Here is a 22,911-nt window from a genome sequence, read left to right on the forward strand (position 1 = left end):
TAATTCACATCCAGGGAAGTCCGGTCAGAAATGTCCACTTCCTCCATCCCTTCTTCCAATAGTCTTTCTCAGTTCTTTCACTGACTTTGTCTCAACGCTGTCTTTCTACACTTCAAATCACTCTGTCTTCCACAGAGGACGGAAAAGGGTTAATGTCTTTGCCCAGAGTCTTTTCTCCTCTCCAGCTGACTTCTGGAACTTCAAGGTTGCAGGTGATGGTGGGGAGGGGGAAGAGGGGAGAGGGAGCATGTTCAGGAATGCTGATGGATGACTCTCCTCCACCCCTGGTCAAACCTAAAGCAACTCAACCTTGGATCAGCTCCCTGGAGCTTCGGAGAAAGATTCTTAAGATTTTCTCCTTCCTCGCACCAGAGGCTCCGACAGGCAAGCCAAGAGCACGGCTGCCACGGCCCCTGGGGCAGGGCCAGCACTGCCAATCTGCAATTCTCATCCTCTCCCCATCGGTTCCTGCCCAGGGAGAGAGGGGACACTGCTAGCCCCAGCCACTCTCCCACAGGCAGCAGCCCCCCCAAGGCCTGGCTGGGCCTGGCCCCAGGGAGGCATAGCCCGAACTTCTGACTTATGAGGTGATGTTAAACTCCTTGCCAGCCAGAAGAGAAAAAAGCCAAGTCACCTGGGATCTTTGATTTAAGACCGGGTCTCCAGAGGCATATACTACACTCTTATTTGTCAGCCAAGCTGTCAATCCATGTCATAACTTCCTTAGGGAAAAAAACCTCCTTCACATTCATGCTAAACCACCACACTTGTGATACGGAAATCTAGCAGCACCGCTGCTAAAGCCAGCTTTCTCACTTAAGAAAAGGACAAGTTCTGCTTCACCCTTTATGAAAAACTGCTATATGAGAACATACTGATCTAGGGAGTAGAGTACACCCATTCAATGCATTACAGGTGACCTACCCCTCAACTGTACCTTTGTGGTGATTTTTTTCCCACATTGGAAGGATGTAAGCAGACAGAAAAGCATCACTTACAACTTGAGAAGTTGTGCACCTGCGCCTACCTCTGACATATAGTCCTTCCAATGTATTAAAGTAATTTTGATGGCTTTACTGGCACCAGGCTTACGTCTTCCATTTGTAAGTCATTTTTACTCTATTCAGATAATGGAGAGTGTTTTTGTGTCACGTAAGAATACCTGTTGTAGGAAAGAAGAAGCCAAAACTATGTCACCCATGAGAGCCATTATCTACCAGAGATAAAAAGGAGAAGAACTTCTCCAAAACAACACCGCAAGTATAGACTAGAAAATGCCAAGTACGTCTGGCAGCAAAATGCTTAATCCAAACCTGAAAAAACAAAACGCCCACACACAAGTAACTGTGCAAGGCATAGTACTCACAATAAGATATGAAGCTTGAAGAACAGGAGTGAAGAGATAAATTAACCTATTTCTGCAGCAGAGAACTGTGTGCCAGAGCACACCACGGTCTTCCTACTTACCCATATCAAGCAAAGAGGTGGCAGAATACAAGTGTACATCAGAGGTAAACACTAATGTATGGAAACAAAGTGGCAGAAGCACAGATGTAGTTACAATAAGAATGTGCATGTTGGATAACACTAAAAAAGTGACACCCAAAAGAATTGTATCGGGAAAATCCACCAAAAACTTAATCACTCATAAATGTACAAGTCGCCTTTTCCAATAATTTTTCTTTCCAAAAGCTCTAACTTCCAATACCTTAGACTCATCAGCTTAAATGTGATGATCTTGCCACATCATGTTTTTGTGCCTTACTTAGTTTTGTTGTCTAAGTGTATACAGCTGCTATACATAACCACCTTGTAAAAAGTAAGGAGTAATTGCTGAAAGAGGGGACCTCTGACATTAACAGAGGTCAATCTTTTAGTTTCATAAGACTATACCAAAGAAAAATCAGAACTGTTGTGAAACTTCAACTTCTGTACTTCCAACTCATAAAAATAACAGCATCTACAAAACAAAACCATAATTTCACTGCAACCGTTACAAACACTTTCTCAGTAATGTTTGCCCGTAGCTGACTTACATATATCCACAATATTGTAAAATCAGATAATATTAAAGACAAGTCTTTGAAACCACACCACCAACGACATTAATTTCAAAGAAAAATATTTTTGGTTTGATCATAATAGTTGACTATGTTATCTTCAAATATCTTTTGCAATATTCACTGAAGTATTTGCTTTTCTATTTCCACCATTTTAACTCTCTAACGTTTTAAGTAAAATGCTTAAAGTCACAGATATGGAATCCAAACTTAGCATAGAGTCAAAAAAGTGCATTAAGGTATATCTACTACTAGTACAATGAACAAAAACTGCTCTGTAACTCAGATGCAGAGTTACGTATTAAAATAAGTAGAAATAGTTACTCTAAAAAAAGCGTTTTGGAAATCTACATTTAGTTAATATTTAATATACTTTGCATCCTTCTACCTCAATCTTGCATTCCACAGACTACAGTATTTTTACTAGCTTCAGTATCAAAAATCAAAATTTCTCAATTAATTTAAAATGTTATTTGTTTAGAAGCTTAACTTACTGCTTTAACACATTATTACCAAAAAATTTCAGAACAATTTCTCAAGCAAATGAAGTGGTGCAAAGCCTGCTCATAAATACCAAATCCTTTCAAACTCAAGGTTTCCCACCCACACATTGCAGGCTCTAGAATTACTAGAGAAGGGACAAAAAGCCCCCAAACTAACTTGAAAAACCCCACCCTTAATGCCCTCCCTCCAGTTCAGGATAAGTTTCAAGTCTTCAGTCATGAAGTTCTCAGTAACAAATCTCTACTGTAAGTGCAGATCTGAAATTCTGTGCACAATTACTCTATTTGGAATAAAATAAACCCGAATTAAGTAACAAAAATTTGCTTCAACGGCAGCTCTCCTTCAGCTCTATTTAAAGAAATTCCATATACACAGGAAAAATTTTTTTAAAAACTTAAAAAAAACCCTTGAAAAAAACAACAGTAAAAATTTGGCAATATGGTTTTTTTTCTTATGTAGAAAGGATGCATACTCTTATATAGAAAGGATATTCTTATCTCATAAGGAGAAGACATATTTCACAAGTATTTAGGCATGAAAAATATCATTACTGTCAATGGATATTCCATACCCAACTGAAAAGTGTTATGAATTTTCTAGTATTTTTTTCGTGGTTGCCGTATTGAACTTGCTCTCTTTGATTCCAAGCTTCTTTAAGAAATTCTTGGTTTATACAAACCAAATAACAATATGTGATGTCCTCAAAATAGTATCAGGAACACTTACTCATCATACTTGATATGATAAATAGCTTCTTCATCAGTGTCCATACAGTCTGAGTAAGATGTGGAAGGTGTACTGTCCAAATTATTTGCATTTTCTCTAGAATGATCTTGATTTAAGTTTCCATTAGTCCTTTTGTAAGTGTTACCACTCTTCCCTTGAGCTTTACTATTCTTATGTCCCTTTGTTGCTCGGGTAACATTTTCTATATGAGCTTCAAACCAGGCTCCAATGTTGATATCACGGGCATCCACCAATTCATTTATCTAAAAGGAAAATTCAATAATGAAATTATGCTTATTTTATTGAATACCAATTAAGACAAAAATAAAAAAGACAACTTACTATGCTACTGCTGAACTTTGTTATCAGTAAAACAATCAACTATAATAACTAGTTGCAACATAAAGTAATATGCTGTCATAAATACTTTTATTTGCACTTTCAGTATTTTATTACTCTTCATTAAAATCTAGTATAAATGTAATTTATATGTAATTTTAAAAAGTAATGCTTTTTTTTTTTCCTTTCAAATCAGAAAATTAGCTTGATCTCTTTCTTTATCCTTTCCTCTTGTTTCACCAACTGTTCTTTATGGCTATGAAAAGCACACACAGTATTAAAACACTAGTTCAAAACCAAAGGGTTTACAGACCTTCCTGAGCCTCCAACATGGAATTATTATTTAATTTCTAGCTTTCTGTCCGGCAAGATTTTTTTAATTAATTAAGACTCAAGGACCGATAGGAAATAATTTAACAAGGTTGCCACCACAGTCAGCCACAAAATTGTTACTGTAAGAAATGAAACCAAATGAAACCCATCTCCAGAATTTCTCCCTTCTGTACTCAGAATATGACTGGTATTAAGCAATCAAACCTATTTACTATTCTAAACCATGTTGTATTTTCTCAAGCATTCAGACAATAAATCAGTGTTCCTTTAATTATACTGAGAAGGCTGATAGAAAAGATTTAAAAACTACTTCAACAGTACACCAACTATTAAAAAATTACCACAACAGAACTACTGCAGATAAAAAAATCTTTAATTATCAATGAGACACATGCAGATATGCATATACATATACATCGTTTAAGCTACAGTGTTTGTCAGGTACCAACATTGTGCCAGACAGATACTTACTCTCACACACTCCAAAGGCTAATTTCTAAGATATGAATAATCTTACTGTATTTTCACAGTAAGGAGAATACAGAGGAGCAAAACTCTAAAGTTATAGTATTTAGACTGAAGTAATCCTTTGGTATATGAAAGCACAACTGACAGCAGTTTGAGCTGACAAGTTTATCCCATTAAAGGAATACTTCCTGTTTTACTCCTGCCGTTCCTCTTCTTCAGATAACTTCCCAAACTTAATGTTTTGTTCTTCCACATATGCTAAATATCAATATGTATTTTTATTTTTACTTTATTAGAATTTACAGTATTCAAAGTACAGCTTATTACCAGGATGACAATTTCAGCTACACGATAAACAAATCCGAGAGCGACAACCTTATTTTAAATCTATAAATACATTTTAAATATAAACAGTGTATTCTGGCACTTCCAGAAGAAACCTTCATGAAGGCATCCCTATGCAATCTTACATGTTTTAACTAGTTGCAGCTCAAAGTGGTGCCTTACTTCCTCTTCTCCAGAATACAGCTGAATGAGATACACACTATTAAGGATTCCCCATCTGCTGCTCTTTCTTGCAACCAGTTACAGAAGTGCCAAAGAAGGCATGTCAGCCAAGTCAAAATCCATCATATCCAGACCAACAAAAAATTGAAAAATAATAATAAAACAATACATCAATGCAAACTCCCTTAATCATTCCTCTACAATACATGCATATGTAATTTGATGTGAATAATTATACAACATACTTCCCACGCTTGCAAAGAATAAGAGCAAATAATTAGTACCACAGACTTCTGAGGAGCATAATACAACTATTTCTTGTGAGTGATGTTTGGTTTAAGAACTGTTTCATTAGTAGCTATTTATGAACAGTATTAAACAAACACTGATTTTAATTACAGATTCCATTTGTGTGGTTTTTATTCCAAGCTAGTGTTCTTGGCTAAAATGTTTTACTGCAGTGCTTTGCAAAAGAAAAACTGACCAAGTAAGAATCAGAAAGTGAAACATACACATGCTTCTGAATTAGCTTTGTTTTTTCTAATATCATTCCTGCATGCTCAAACCACTGTTACTGTAACTGCTCTCTTGCAACTCATGCTGTTATGCCTCTTTTTGACCACTGCTTAGCCAAAGTAGTGTTGTTCACTCATGCCAAGTCCATCATTGGATGGCCTCCCAGTTCTTAGACCAGAAACCACTAACAACTCTTAGAAACAAGGAACAAGAGCCGTACATAAATCCATCCACTACTTGTCCTTCAGAGCCCACAGAACCATACCAGATGTCAGGTACAAGTGGGATATAAAACGAGATAAAACATTCTGATTTACATAACATACAATGACCACACAGAGGAACTCTGTTTAAATTACTATTTTAACCACCTAACAATATTTTAATTATTATTACCTTTTATTTCCAATACCAATGCTACCATTATTTTTTATAGCTTTTTTAATTGCAGGTTCCATACCAACTAACTTTCCTTCTGGTAGCTGAAATCAGAAAGAGAGCAGGGCACAGAGGTTTGGACTGTCCACAGCACTGAGTAAGTAACAGATATCTTGTTGAGTGTAGCTCTGGATGAAGATCGAGTAAGCACAAGGACTTTGCTCAGACAGAGTAAGTTTAACAGAATATTTCTCCCAGTAAATAAACTATTCTTTATTGTTTGACAATGAAATGCGAAATCACTAAATATATCCCCCTACTTAGCTGCCTAATGTACCTTAGTTTATGAGGTCCTAGGCCTTTTTTACTGACTTCTATTAAATAAGTTTACAACCTTTGAACTACAATACTGGGAAAAAATACATTCTTCTAAGTTTTCAAATACTGTAATTAGAAACCCTCTGTATACATTCATACCAGTACCTATAAATAGCAAACAGTGAAATGAGTGTACCTTTAATTTTTTCTTAGACATACTGAAAACACATGGTTGACTGATAAAGTAATCACAAATAATGAAGGAGAAAGTGTTAGGTCTTTGCAATGAGACATCACAAAAAATTCAGCTGACTTGACAAAATAGGTTTCCTTGAGTATGCCTGCCAATATCACCATTCTCTATTATATCTTCTGATTTAATCCTGAACAAAACAGCTGAGAGACTACTTGTTATTTAACATATTGAAATATGAAACATTGTTGAAAAATAAACATTTAGTACTCTTTTCCTCAGGAAAGGAGTGCTCTCCCCGTGTTCGCCCATCTCTCCATCATTCTCCCTATCCTTTCTCATATTACCTTTTATACTCATTGATTAATTGTAAAGCTTCAGAACTGAAGAACTGGAGTTCTTCCCATTGTAATAAATGGACATAGAAGAAAATGGAAACACACAAGCTCGTGTCTCCATATTCAAGCTACCAATTTGTGACTCCCTGATTCCTCAGAGAATGAACAGAATTCTAACTATATGCCTTGTATATGCATGGCAGCCTCTGTTGCATTAAGGCTACAGAGGTTTGGCAGAGAATAAACTCCCTGGTGTTCCAACTGGTCTTCAGAGATCAGAGGGCTGGATGTCACTGGGTTTGATTTCTGATTAATTCAGCACTCGGTCTGGTTGTGCTCAGTAACATCCACAATCCAGACTCACCAATAGTGCAGTTTATTGAAGCAACAGGAGGTGGGTTCAGGATTGCCAGTGCACAATGCAGTAACCAGAGTGCTAATATGTGTCATGAAAGAAAGTAACAGAGATCTGTTAGCACTATAAACACTTATATTCGTATATGTTAATAAATACTCATACATGCTAATAAACTTCCATATATATTAATACATATACAGCTGTAATAATAAATATTCCTAAACATTAATAAATATTCATGTGTGTGTGTGAATAAATATTCCTGGGTCTGCTCCAATGCAATTGGAAGGTACAAAGCCCACCTAAATGTGCCCTTTCTAGAGAGGAGGAGAGACACTGTCCATCAACCTACCCCAAGCAAGTAGAGGTGTTTTCTCCCCTCTGTCTTTTGTCCCCAAAATACCCCTTCTATATTATAATTTTCAGTCCTACCCAAAAGGAACAATTTCATGTTACAGGTGGGGTCAGGGTGACGGTGGTCTTACACAGTCAAGTTGTCTTTTCATCTGCATTCCTAGGTGTGTGAAAATTACTATCAAACAGGACTTAATGAAGGCCTTAGTAACTTCTGGTCAAAATTTAGTTGATACAAAAGATAAAATAAATAACTGGGTCCATCTGCTGAGGTGGCAGTAAAGGCTCTTTGACTGATAGTCTTTGCACACCTCCTTATGTCCATAAAGAAAACAGACTTTTAGCAAGGTTTGTTTTACATGGTGAAAGGGGAGTGAGGATAATGGCTGATGCAGGTAATCCTCTGTACCCCACTGAAACAACACAGGGCCATGTGGCCTCTGCTTCACTCCAGACATCACTCCATCCTTAGACCTTGCTTGAGCGAGAGAGCGGCCCAGCTCACGCTTTTCTCAGCCAGATCTGTCAATTCTTCAAGGACTCAAGGCAACACTGTAGCAAGTCTGTCCATTTACAGCAATCTCAGTCTTTTCCTTCTCTGTAATTGTCAACATTTTCCAGCAAAATAATTACTGTTATGGCTATGTCTTATCTAAGAGAAACACTCAAAGAGAAGGTGAAATGCTATCATTCCCTACGGATAGATATACATAGATATATTCACATACATACATTCTACTACATAAACAATAAGCTAGCAATCTGGAAACTGCCCCTTTTCTGTTTAAATGAAACTTCTGGTACTCTGATGTAATCCTTCACAACAATACCGAAAAGTTCAACAAGGTACAAAACTAAATTAATACTAGGTATGCAATTCCTAAAGAACTTACATTTAAAAAGGTATCATTACATAACATATAGCTTAAAGAAATGTGTATTTCCACATTTGTAAAGAAATTGTGAATTTCCAAAATTTCTCTAATTCTAATGCAGGACTAAAACATTCTGACTAAAACAATTATTTGGCTAGTTTGAAGAAAAAAAAAGGGAAAAAGCTACACTTTAACACATTTTCTTTATTAACTTCTTTTGTCCACAAGATAGTATTTGTTTCACAGCTACTCTAAACGTTTTCAAGAATGCGTTTTGAAGAAGACAGTGTATCAGAGTTTGAGAATTCTCCTGAGAAGTGAGCTTGGTACAAGGAATGTGCTCATGACTCTCCAAGAGTCAGTTTAAATTATGTGAATTTCACTTAAGCCAAATTGGGGCATTAAATCATTCAAGAAAGCAATGAGGATACACTCTTTGATACAATAAAACAACACTTTTCTAAAAATGAAATTAAATCTGCAGGAGTGAGGCAAGCTTTTAAAGTTTGTACCTACCTTGTACAATCCAATGCCAGGATCAATGAGAAACGAGTGAGATGATGTAGACGGCTGACTGGGTGATCCACTGTTTGTTTCTTTGACTTTGTTCTTGCAGTTGGAAACAGCAGAGGGATTGACTTCTCCATCCTGATCTGTCACAGACGCAGTGGTAGGAGCCTCAGAATCAGAACGTATCAAAAGCTGAACTATGTCATTTAGTCCAACATTGTAGTCAAATAAAGTGTGTCCGTCTTCTAGCTGTCAAAAAGAAATGTGTACTTGTAAAACTCTACCTTAAGGTAGCTAAGTAGTTTTTAAATCTTCGTTTTATAGACAATAATTGCACAGACCAGAAGAGGCAAGCCATATCTTACTGATCAACAAAAACTTACGTCTTGAGGATAAGAAAAAACAAACTCCTCAGGTTAACTTCATTTATAACTTCATTCAATGAAAATCAGTGGAAGGCCTAAAACTAGAAACAGACATGTCTACACACTGATGTCACCTACCTAAGTTTAAGCTAAGAAATACCAAAAAATGACAAGCTGTGCACTAGGAAATTCATGAAGCAGCACTGCTGCTTTGCTCAGTTAAACACCCTTAATGACCTAGAGCATCTCTGAAGCAAAGATTTGATTCACCTGAAAGTATAATGAATTGCTTTGAAATAGCAAAATTAGTATTAGTTACACTTTAATTCACACTTCAGTGGGGGAAAAACATGCATGACTAAAAACTCATGTCTTCTGAAACTATTCTAGCAACAAAAAAGTTATCTACACTTCTTTCAAGAATAGGTGTTATTTTCAACACCAGTTGATGTTTCATAAATATTTTCAAACAGAATGGCTTTCATGAGCTTATGGGCAGTATCCATGACACAAGAAAAAGGGAGCAAGAAGGAACAGAAAAGAAAAAAAGGAGCACCTCTACAGTTTCTCAATAGTAGTTTTCTCTAACATTCAAACAATCTCAGGAGAGACAAACTAGAATCCAACTTTCTTTCTCCATCCCCTCTGCTTTTTCAAAACAACTCTAAAGGGCAGGGGATAGTTATGATAGTTATGAAGCTGACAGTCAAGAAATAAACCAGTTCTTCTTCCATTAACTTAAAATCTTGCACAAAAAATTAACTCTCCTTACTGCTCATAACTACTGCACCCACAGTTGGGACCTGTAAACATGGGTATTCATAGTTTGAGTCAAAGCAATTGAAGTTGACACAGCTGTACAATCAACAGTTACAGGAAAGAACCTCAGCTGCCCATTTTCTAACCAGTTCAACACACAGCACATAAAACCATACTGAAGATTTTCATGCTGTAACTATTAAAGCAATTCAAGTCTTAAAGCAGAAATTTCCAGTAACTGTGATTGTCCAGATGACTACCAACACCACCTCATATGCCTGGGCCTTTAGGCTGAGAGCTTCATACTGAGAAGCAAGCTGCTTAAGTAACTTTTTCTGTCCCACTATGTCGTAAGTTCCTACACTCTTGACAACTCTTTCACAAAGGGCACAGAAGTGTTCTTGCAGCCCTATTACAATCCAGACTTGGGGGCTTTTCACACCACAAGCATTTTCACTGTTAATAAACTTAAAGCATTATTCTTATTTTCAAACTACAAATAAACCCAAAACAAAGGCAAATAACAATACTGCAACACACTGCCAGGGATATCCACATTGCTACTGCTTCTGATCACTACTCCAAGCCACATTTAAGATTAAACTCCTCCCAGGTGATTTTTCTTGGCTGCAAAATGGTTAGAAAGTTCAGCAGTACATCTGCAGAACAGACCAATTATGAAATACTCAATAAATTGGATGTTATTGGAGACACATAACTTCTCCATTTTTCTGTTCCAACTGGACTGTACAGGCTGTGGCAGAGACTACAGCGTAGTTCCTGGAATCCTGTGGTGTGAGGAAATCTTCTGAAAGCTGATGTACTGGAGAAAAAAATTATGACTTTGCTCCCAGTAGACCAAAGATATGTAAGAAACATGCAGATCAGAGTTTTGCTCTCCTGCCTTTGTTCCTGTTCTCTCAGGTGCTGTGCAGGCTGACAGAAGAATATTTTGAGGCACTTCAATTTAAAATTTAAAGTTGATTCAGTAAAGATGTAAATCTGAAAACCTTGAATTATCTAAAATAGCTAGGTAAATGTCTGGTATCTAGTCTTCACAGTCTATTCTTCAGTTATGACTGCAGATTAAGTTATATTATTGATCCACAAGTAAGTTCTCCCTACTAGCGTCAAAGGTAAAAAACCCTTCAACTTCACAAAAGGGGGGAAAAAGGAATCTGTCCAGGAGTGGTTATATTTAACATACACAGAAACAAAGACATAACAGGGCTAGGCCCTGAGTAAGAAGCTGTCTTCCCTAACAACGCACGCACACACACACCACCATGCCCAGAGTACCTATCCCTGTACAACAGTAAGAGAAGTCTCTTCTCTGTAAGCATTCAAAACCTACCTGGACACACTCCTACTAACTTGTTCAAAGTTGCTCTGCCTTGGTGGGTGTGGGTTGGACTAGAGGATCTCCAAAGGTCCCTTCCAACCCTAAACTCTGTCATTTGGTGAAGTCAGCTTTGATGAACATGAACTAAATGGTCAGACAAATAAACAGATGACTGCAAAGTTGCCTAATCTACCAAATAAATTTATAAAAAAATAGACTATTAAATGGCTGAGAAAGTTGTTGGATGGTGGCATCCAGAGGGTAGTGGTTAATGGCTCAAAATCCAAGTGTTATTTAATTAATCTTCATTAATGACACCAACAATGGGATTGCGTGCACTCTTGGCAAGTTTGCAGATGACACCAAGCCGAGTGGTGCAGGTAACACACCTGAAGGATGGGATGTCCACAGGGACCTGGACAGGCTTGAGAAATGGGTCCATGGGAAAAACTCATGTGTTTTAACAAGGCTAAGCGCAAGGTGCTGCACCTGGGTTGGGGCAACACCCAGCCTGAGCACAGTCTGGGGATGAACAGAACACAGCAGCCCTGTGGAGAAGGACTCAGGGGTGCTGGTGGAGGAGAAGCTGGACATGACCCAGCCATGGGCACTCACTGCCCAGAAAGCCAAACGTGTCCTGGGCTGCATCCAAAGCAGTGTGGGCAGCAGGGCCAGGGAGGGGATTCTGCCCCTCTGCCCCACTCTGGTGAGACCCCACCTGCAGTGCTGCATCCAGCTCTGGGGTCCCAGCACAGGAAGGACATGGAACTGTTGGAGGGAGTCCAGAGGAAGCCAAAAACATGATTGGAGGGATGGAGATGGAGCACCTCTCCTGTGAGGAAATTGAGATTTTTCAGACTGGAGAAGAGAAGGCTTAAGGGTCATCTAATTGAGACCGTCCACTTCCAAAGGGAGCCTACAAGAAAGATGGAGAGTGTCTTGGTTTGGAAAGACAGGTATCTGCCAGATAATAAAAAAAAAACCAAAACAACTGCAGTTTCCTTTGGAATGGAGAGTGTAAACCTACCCCCCCCTCTGTTTTCCTTTTTCAATTATAAATTACAATCAGAGGCTCTTAGGCAAAGATTTGGGAAATAGGAATAGCAATTCTTTACTAGTATGTATTACAAAGCAAACAAACACAAAAAAACCCCACCAAACAACTACAGCATTAATAACAAATGAAAACAGTACCAAGAACCTTGAGGGCTTTGTTTCACAAAACCCAGGGCAGTTTGGTTTCAGTGTCCCTGCAGGACCCTCAGAGCACCAAGCTGAAACAGTGGAAAAGTTCCGGGCTGGTAGCTGGGATGGCAGGGTGTCCCGGCAGGCAGGGGCAGGATGTCCCAGCAGCGCAGGGGGTGCAGGGTCACACTGCAGCAAGAGGAGCAGCGCTGAAGAAGCCGAAGGCGAGGCAGGGCCTGGCCCAGCTCCCGCGGGTGGCAGAGAAAACTCAGGATTCAGGCCAAACCGGTGATAGTAGATTTCCCAGGACTGGATCCCTTTGGCCACAGTGAAACTCTTCCAGCCAGCAACAGCCGTTCTCTCTCTCCCCAAATGCCAGAAAAAAGAAGAACCCGCAGCTGCCTCAAGCTCTGTCTTTTACCTGCATTATCTCCCCCTTCCAACTTTGTCCACCTCTTTGTTTCGGTTAAGTACTCTCAAGTATCCAACACTTGGTCTCCTTGGTAACTTATGGGGGAAAAAATTCTTTAGAGAAAGAAGGAACAAACCTAACCCCCAACAGAGAGGAATCTTTTACAAGGGCATGCAGTAACAGAACAAGAGGCAATGGCTTCAAACCTGAAAGAGAACAGGTTCAGATCAGGTATTAGAAAGAAATTCTTTTCAGTGAGGGTGGTGAGACACTGGAACAGGTTGCCCAGAGAAGCTGTAGATGCCCCATTCCTGGAACTGCTGAGGGAGAGGTGGGATTGGGCTTTAGGCAATCTGGCCTGTAAAGGTGTCCTGGCCCATGGCAGGGCATTTGGAACGAGATGGTCTTTACAGTCCATTTGAACCCAAACCATTCTATGATTCTATGTTCTGCCAAAGTGGTTGTTTTTCCCCAGTTTTTTTATCATTTATATTCTTTGCATGAATATTTCATGACAGATTATTCTGTGAGTAGTGAGGTCACAAGTCTCAAAGCACAGTAACAGACAGAAGATTACTATAAGCACACTTCACGTGAGGCAGCTTAGGATGCCTGGCAACCTGATAGGCAACGTAAGAGCTCTCGTCTGAGCAAGAAGTATCTTCCCGAGTATGAGCAACTGTATACATTTAAACCAAGTCGATACACTGCAACAATGTCTGCTTCTAGAAAAAAAGAAACCAGAAACTCAACCAGTAGAGTCAATCACATGCTTTTTGACTTGCAAGAACTGGTATTTGAATCTGCAAGTATACCTATGCCTAGCATTACTTCATGACTGACAACTGAAATCCTTGGAGTAACAAAGTTGGAAAACAGTGTTTAAAGAAATCCATTTCACACAGGACAGCATAACTATATTATGGTTTTTCTTGAATTACAATAGACAATTTTATCCCATTCTGCCGCATAAGGTCACTAAGAAGATTCCCTAAAAATATGTTTGCCTGGACAGTGCATTAAAAGGAAAAGAAACATTACATGTTTAATAAGCATTTAAGGCCACTTCTCATTCACAAGTTTATATATGCAAATGAGAAACAAAAATAATCACACAAGTATCAGATAATCTTCTTCAACTTAGCTATAATTTCTTAATGGGTGATTAGAACATGTACTAGAGAAAAAATAACTGAACAGGAATTTTATTTATGAAATGTAACCAGCTCTTCTGATCCTACTGTTGTAAGAAAAAGATGCATTTGTTTCCTTAGCAGTAGATTTCACTTTCAGTTTCAGTTCCTTTTAAAGACTGGCATGCTTCAAAAGCCTTTAAGGCCTCATTAGCATACTCTGAAAAAAATGACACAAAAGAGCAACTAGCTTTACTGTATCTAACACTCTAACACTATTCTAAATACTTGTAAGTTAATAAATAGTTTACATCTTTCAAATGTATTTTCGTCATCCTGTGTTACAGAAACTAATTTCAAAATAATCCTAGAGAGGGTTTTTATAAATACTTAAATGTAACACAGCACTTGCTTACACTACTACACAAGAGCAGCCACAGCAATGCAATACTGGAATTGATACCTACCTACCATCACTGTTAGAAGAACTTGAAACATCAGGCCACAAATTACTTTAAAAGCATGTAGAAGCTGCACTTACATGAACATGAATAATCACGAAGAGTGTGGTATGATACTTCATTACTTGGGTAAAAAAATTTGCCTGACAATTAATTTATCAATTACTATCACATTAACTAGAAGTCCCAGCAGAAGGACAGCTCCTTATGGCCTCTACAGCATGTAGAGATGCCACCTGAGAAAGCATGTAATAATTTTTAAATCGTTGTGTGTGATCCAGGGACAGGGGGGTGACCTTCATCCAGCCATTCCACTTGACAGCCAAAATCTTCAATCACTTAAGACAGTGCGCCTTTAAACATCTTCTGAGGTTTCCTTTACCAAGAAATATCCCTGTATCTAGCAATACAGATGAAACAAATTATAATGAATCCAGATGAGCTCTTAACTTTTCATTGTATTTTGTTAATTTAAGTGACATCAGCCTTATTCTGCAGAGGCACTACATGCACCTGGCAAATTTAACAGGGAATGCGTAAGGGTAAAGATCTTCAAGCTCAAGTTCAGTAAAAAACCTTGGTTAAGAGTTTGTTAGGAGTAATCCAGAGGGTATTAGTCTGATGAAATCAAGAACCTGTAACTTCCAGGTGAGTACTTACTGAAAGAAAGCAAAGTGGACTTCAGAACTTCATGTGTTTTCCATCTAAAGATTGATATACAAACCTAATCTTTCCTGCCTAACAAGGTTGCTGGAATTAAATTCCACAGAAGCATCCAAACATATCTCTAACCAGCACCGAGTAACTGAAAACTCACTCAGCTCAACTGAAACTCAGTTTTTCAGCATGCAATAGTGAATTTGGGGCAATGGGATTGGCTCAGGACAAAAACAATTCAATAACCTTTACTACCCAACACTGGGCCCTTATTTATGGACTTCAGCCATTCTCAGAGTGCGCTCAGTTTGCCTACATTTTCAAAGCTGAAAGAGAATCTGACCAGTATTTTTGATTTCACATTGAAAAACTGTAACCATCACATGGATTCTATTTAAAAAAATGCTTCAGGAGTCTGGTATCTTTAAATACACCTATTAACCACATTCATAGTAGTAGGGACATGGTCAGGTTTTTACAGTAACTGTGTAGTGACACTGTTTCACATGGAAGTACAGTTGTCTCAGCTACAACAGAGACAAAAGCTAAATAAAGGGGGAATCTAGTAGCCAACCCTTTAATAAAGTTACTTTCTTTATAGATTTAATATAGACTGTCTTCAAATGTATGCAACTTCAAGAGATCCACTTCCTCCTCAAGCAACTCTAGTTTTACCAGTATCTGTTACAGGTTCCATACAGTCTGCTCTGTCAAAAAATACTTTGTCTGGTGATCATTTTATTAAAATATCCCATATTCTTCTGACACATGGGGCAGTTTTGATGCCATCAGTGATGGTTTTTAGACATGGATCAGTAACTGTTGAATGTCCAAGATATTTCCAGCCCTGAACAACGAAACTCCTCAAACATTGGATTATACTAAGAGGATAAGAAGGCAAACATCCTTAAGCTGAGCCTGCACGTCTACAAGGTTTACAGGCTCCTTCTCACATGCCTACAGCAGACCAGTTCTGAAGTGTGGGCTTGGGCTCTCTTTACAATTAAGTGAGGTTTTCACATATATACCCTGCAGTCACAAACTCTGTTCTTACTGGTTTTACTCTGACACTCCCACAAGTTTTCTCCTAACTCTCCCCTCCTTATTGCTGCCAGTATTTTTAGCAGAGATTTTAATACAAACCAAATAGCTACACCTACTAGTCTTACACAAAAACTAACTACAATACAGATTTACTTTTCTAAATAGGAAATAACTTATATCATGCTTGAAATAAAATACCAAAGAAACCATGGGTCACCCTCAGAAATAATAAAAAAACCCACCCTAGTTCAGATTCGCATTTCACGGCTTGTTGTTAAAAAATAGACGCAAACGACAGACCATTCCCGCTTTTCAAGAAGAAGAATTTACTCATCAATAAAAAAGTTTTAAAAAAATTAAAATCATTGCTCTTCCTTTGCTCTCTCTTTAGAGAAACACAGAGGTAGGTGAATTATTTGGACAACCAACTCTGACAGGCTCTAGACCCATGTTCATCCAAAATGGAATACAGAGAGACCATAACATTTCATAACACAGTAACCAAAGAAATTATTAGTGTCTGGAGAGTATGGTCCAAATTAGACTCAGTCCTGTCAATTTTTTCTCACAAGACTCACATTTCAAAGCAGCCTACAAGAACATTTGAAGATGTGATGCCACTGAAAATCCCAACAACGTCACATCAACTATACAGAATCTTGTTGCTGACATGGTCTGCAATTGCACATCAATCTCGGTATAAACATAATGATAAACACACATTAGTCACCTTCGTACTCAATCAACAAGACTAGCTTTCTCTGAGAAAACATTGACACTTTTCTTCTGTACCAAAAATTAAGAACAAAAGCCTGCATTTTAAAATAAACAAGAGGGTTTTACACCTTTTTGAAAAAACTATATGCCGAGTGTATAGGCAGAACCAACGTATTTTACCTTTTGGTCCGAAATAAATATAATCCAAAATAGATTCCAGTGTACAAGATTAGTACCAACACAAAACCAGCTGAAAATTAAGAGCTGCAAGAAAGGATTTCTTGACTTTATCAGAAAATCATGGTGAAGGCAGCTATGTTCAGCCTCAACTAATGACTTCAGGAAGTTCAAGTCTGCATCTCTTCCAAGTCAAACTCTTTGAAAAGCAGTTCATGTTTTGAAGATTATTTATTCCTTTGCTACAGAGATACAGAAAAATGTTAATTTAGATATGGTAGTTTCTTGGATGCAACTCTAAAACCCCTTAAAGGAACATTTGCTCATTAACCTCTAGCTAGAAGTTAGAGCAGCAAGGTTTCTTTTGCCATTCTAAGGAGCCTTCTAATTAAGTAAATAAAAGTTCATGGCGTCTTCTGGATGCTCTTTAGGATTATTTGATACTGTCATTAAAAAAAAAAAAAAAAAACAACAAACAAGTATGTCAAAATATAAAGCTGCATAGAGATCCTCAGCAGCATGGAAAGAATAATCCATGCTGATTAGATGGGAAGGGTCAAGTACCTCCTGTATGATGGTATGGGCTTCTATAGCAAAGGCAACTGAAGTTCAGCAACAGTGGTGCCAGCGAGAGCAAATGGCTATCTGCAGCTTGTGAGGACACCTGTAATGAAGAACTGGTTATTATCTCAAGCTTCCATAATCAACAACAAAAATCTAAAAACCACACCAAAAACCCCATTAACCAACTACATTTTTACATAATTTTACAGTTAAATCATTAATAGCAGAGATTTAATAAAGAGCTTTTAAAGAAGAGAATCCTCTCATAGCTTCTATCTGTATTATTATCAATATTTGACTACATATTATCATGGAAAATCCTCATCATCTAGTTGTCAGTCTAGATCTTCCATAAGCTATATTCTGCATTTAGGGGTTTGAGGAGTTCTTTATAATATTAAAAAATGCGAATTTTCTAAGAGCTTCCAGATTAATTTTAAAAAGTACATGTACTAAACTATCCTAACTAAATTCTGTGAATTAAATTATCTGTCACACACTTGGGACTCACAGGTGTGCAGTGTGACTCTTGGGGATGTCTTGTGCAGGATGAAGAGTTGGATTCAATGATCCCTGTGGGTTCCTTCCAATTCAGCATATTTTGTGAGTAAATATACATGCCGTAAAATACAAGCCTAAAGTTGGTTACAATTTCTTAGAGGTTACATAATGCTCCTTCAGGTTCCTAATACTTAAATAATGTATACTAAACGGTATAAAGTATTCTGTTTTCACCTATGCTTCTTTACTTTGCCTTCAGTTTTTTAGGTGCTTTAAATAATAAAGACAATCATACCCAAGAGGAGTAAATTGCATTAGAAGCTTTACAATAACAATTTAACAAGAAGATGATTACAGTAAACTTCTGCAATCACATAAAAAAACCTCACTCACAGGGCTACCAAACCTACTATCAGGTAAGTTTTCAATATACACCATGAATTCACTATGTTGGGAATTTTGGCAAGCAGTCTGATCATATCTGACCTGAAGACCCCAGATGACTCTCCTCACACTACACAGCTACTTGTTACCAGCTTCATCAAAGAATGGCAATTACTTCCCTTCTAAGGTTTCTTCAATTTGTTCCTCTAAAATTAAAGAGTTAACTGCTCCAGCTGAAGATTTCTCACCCCAGATTTCTGCCTGAAGCAGACAAGGTTTGGACAGCCTCAGCTGAAATGTTTACCATTTTCTAAGCAAAATAAAGCTGGGAAGAGTCTGTGCTAAGAAACTCAATTGTTCTATGAATAGGCTTAGCACTCCCATTCCTGAGGGAAAGACTTAAAAGTATTGCTTTTCTAGCCTTTGGGAAATTCACCAAAGTTGTAAGTATTGAGAAGGAATTAAACATACAGTATACAAACCTGAAGTCTGGAAGCTTAAATTCACATGAGATTCCACCCACTACTGACTGTGCCAGCCCAGATCACCCAGAAGCTAGAGGTCTCATATAATAAAGGCATGCCCTATTGCCAGATTTTTAACTGTGTGTTTTACTGAAGCTACTTTACCACAAGCATGTTCTCATGCAAAGCTAAAGCACCTCCACTCCTCTTACCCCTCTACTGTTTCAGTTAAATTTCACAGAAACAAAACCCTAAATACTTGGACATTACATAGACAAACTAGTATTTAAATATTCAACTTGCACAGTTAAGTAACATGATAAGTAACTACCATACTACTTAGTGCACAAAAGCAGAGCTGAATTTCTTCTCGTGAAGTAGGCCTGATACACAGCAATTTTCACCTCAAGTAAATAAATAGCTTCAATATTCTCACCTCCTCCTGCTGACTTCAGTTTCCCATGAAACAGGTTAGGAGTGATTTCCTCACCAACAAGATTAATGACTTCAAAAGTCATTTCAGTCACAGACTCCTACATATATTGGCAAAGAAACCTTTGGGCTCCAATGTCTTTTTCCCCTACTTTGGTAAGCATTGTGGACAAGATACCGAGATAATGGGGTTTTTTAATAGCAGTCATTTAAAATTTTCACCGAATTCAAATTCCGACAGAGTGGGATGGGATGATGAGAGAAGTCAACAAAAGACATTAGTTCTTATCTTCCACAAACAGTAGATATAGCTGAAATACAAGAGTGTACATGCTTAGTTATATACAAAACATAAGTAGGTATTAATACTCTTACAGTCTTACAGAAAACCTTAAGCTCTCTGGTATGTTTTCAAATGTAAACTTTCATGTATTTTGACTGCTCTATTTTTCCAGCATTATATTAACTGAAATAAACTAAAAATCCCACAATGACTGTAACTTGGTTCTACAGAGAATCTGCTCTGGTAGGTCAAAATGCCAAGATATCTCCTTCACTTTCATGAATAAACTGAGGACTTCTATTCTCAAGAACATATGCTTTCCAACTAGGACAGAGAATATGTTGCTGGAAGTCAGATTGTCATCTGGCTTTTTTGAATTTATATAAGAATGAGTTTACTCAGAGTTAACATATGATACAGAAAAATATTAGATGTGAATATTCTGTAGTGGGGCAAGGTTAAAACATGTTTTATTCCAGCATAAAGAAATATTTGTGGCACATTAGGAAAATCCTTCTACGTAATGATCTACCACCTTCACGAGGAAAGCAAGAGACATCACTGCAGGTTTTTATGTTCAGTAGACTTTTCTGGCTAACTGCAGAATTAAGAATAATAAAAAAAAACTTCTCTGAAATTTCTACCTCAATCTAGAATATGCCTTGACTTCTGCGGCTGGTAGAGTCATTCAGCTTTGCAGAAATGTGGAGCTCCAGAGAGCACAGGATATCCTGCAGATGTTATAGATTAATACTATCTTGGTCAATCTTCAGTGTCACGTGTGAATGGCAGGTCCTTTTGGCAGTAAAAGAAAAGATACCCACCTGTTCAACAAAGTAGTGCTACTCCTGGCATTTACAAGGAAAAAAACCCCAACACAACAGTAACACAAAGCACTACATTAATGACAACACTAGGTTTCCTTCAGTGGTTCTAGGGTATCCTAACCCTTAAAAACAGAAATGAGAAAAAATGACCATTTAAGTTCTTGCATTTGTCTTTGAAGATTAGACAACAGCAAACTACAGCATAGCAAATTAACTACATTAATTGGACAGAGACACTCCTAAAAAACTGCAAAATAATGGCTCCAACTCAAAATCTTAGCTGAAATTACTCTCTACTGCAGGCTAAGAACACCATGCTGTTGAAATTGAGCCCATAAACAATGACTCACTTAGGTTTCTACATCCTTATAACCTCATATACCTCCCATTTTTAGAAGGACATAACTTAGCCAGGCCTCCCACCACTTGCAAGATCCAAGGATTTCTAGAAGTTCCCAGAGAGATTGCAGTAAGCAGTATTCAGTAGCAGAATCACAGTTCTACTAGCAGACTGTACAGATTTAACCATACTGAGCACTAACCAGATAAAATAAGAGAAGGATTTTGCCTAATAATATTTTTTACAACACATACAGCAATATTCAGGGGGGGTTTAAGTTTTCACCTCAGTACAGTGCTTTCTCTTCATCTCACATTTAACTAGAGTGACCTTTTTATCCTTCATAGTGTAATAAATATTATTTTATCACAGCTCTAAGGAATCAAGTTATTTAGTTTTATGTTCTCAATATTCAGTTTTACTTGTGCAAGAGCAACTCTTCTGACCTTTCTTCTTATGAACACCATGGAAACAGAAAAGCGACCCATAATCAAGAAGTAAACTTCAGAATTAACTATGGTAATTATATGAAAATTAACATTTATGGGGCGTGAAACTATAAAAAATAATGCCCTAGCTCTTCACCGAACATGATCCCAACTGTGTCCTAAACCGGATATACTAAGTACCAAACTCACCAATGCTGCTCATGGAGGCAACTTTGGCTATAATATTTCACTATCCTGTTTTCTCAAGCAAGACATCTGTTAACTAAAATGTTCACACTAATTCATCTGGCCACTGTCAGACTACACAGAAAAGCACAACTCATCACAGGCTCATTCATCTTCCCTGCTTCTCAGATAAAGAATCTGGGGTAAAAATCTCGGGTTTGTCCCACATAAACATCTATATCCAAAGAAGAGTGCTAGCAGAGAACATAGCTAAGCAGGTTACACAACTCCAAGACCCATGTTCCTTGATTTGGCTTCTTCAGAAAAACACACATTTGTACATAATGTTCCTTAGAGACCAGCCCTCACAATTGCTCACTGTCACCAATCTGCAGAACACAAAAATCTAGTCATTTGCCATTGGTTCAAAATCTAGGCTTAGCATCTAGCCACTAATGCTTGCCTCTTGGTCAGTCGTTAAATTTCTATCTTTTAAGTTTTTCCCACGTATTTGTAAAGGTACACATTTTGTCTCTTTTGAGGCAGAAATTTCACTGTCCTGCATTATTCAGCTTAGGTGAACGCTTCAACACTGCTGTAAGAAGGTGAATCTTCGGAGTCACTTTCCCTGAAATGTACCACATATTCGGTGCCTTTAGCGTCTAGTAATAGTTACGCTTCGCTTTCACTACTCGAGCACTGCGCACACCTCGTAGTTTACATAACGCGGCACCAAAGGTTACACCCATCAGCGAAGTTACGGCCTGAGGCGACCTATTCGGAACAAAATCTTTCTATCACCTCAGGGGAGGCGAGGTATTACCTCACGGAACACTTCCAGCCAGCCATCCCTGCCATAGCAGCCTCCCGTGGTGGGGATGAAGCGCCTCGCTGGACTGCCAGCAGTCGCCCTGATCCCGGCCGGGACACGCCGGGATTCACAAGTCGAGGAAACCGCGGTTTCACAACTTCTGCCCGCGCCAATTAACCCCGCGCCGCCGCCTCTCCCCACCCCGCCACGTGTAGACCCGGGGCGGCGTTTTCCCTGGAAACCGCTGGCGGTCGGCCCGCTTCCCACACTGCCCGACCGGGCTGCGGCGGGGCGGAGGACAGCGGGGTAGCTCCCTCCTTCCCCCCGCATCCATCCGGCTACCCTGTCACTTGGGCAGGATGAAGGCGGGAGCCAAAGGAGGAGCCTCCCACCGCTCAGGTGGAAAAACTAACCCACAAAGGGGTCTCACCCGGACCCGGAGAGGGGCGAGGGGTTTTACTTCCCGGGATTTTTACTTCATTGGGGAACACGGGGATGCCGGAGCATTCTGTCACGGTGAGCTTCCCGCTGCACTCCCTTCCCCCCAGATCCGCGAGTAAACAAAAGCGGGAGCACATAGAACGGCACATGGGTGGAGACGGGGACCCCTGAGCCGCACAAAGAGAAGGGCCCGGAATTAGGGGCGACCCCTTGGGGTCCGC

General features: G+C 38.7%; 1 protein-coding gene across 4 annotated transcripts in view; it reads right to left on the bottom strand.

The window, feature by feature from the left end:
- The window catches only part of UHRF2 (ubiquitin like with PHD and ring finger domains 2), an 82,323-nt gene that overhangs the window by 58,842 nt on the left and 570 nt on the right, over window positions 1–22,911 (bottom strand). For all 4 annotated transcript variants that reach the window (XM_066180847.1, XM_066180848.1, XM_066180846.1 and 1 more), the window contains exons 2-3: window positions 8,784–9,026; window positions 3,291–3,553 (exon numbers count right to left, since the gene is read on the bottom strand). In XM_066180847.1, coding sequence (XP_066036944.1) covers window positions 3,291–3,553; window positions 8,784–9,026 — 506 coding nt within the window. The remainder of the gene's footprint in view (window positions 1–3,290; window positions 3,554–8,783; window positions 9,027–22,911) is intronic.

This window comes from Chamaea fasciata, unplaced genomic scaffold (assembly GCF_029207755.1).
Source record: "Chamaea fasciata isolate MVZ Bird 193981 ecotype frontalis unplaced genomic scaffold, bChaFas1.0.hap1 SCAF_4, whole genome shotgun sequence".
Taxonomy (NCBI): Eukaryota; Metazoa; Chordata; class Aves; order Passeriformes; family Sylviidae; genus Chamaea; species Chamaea fasciata.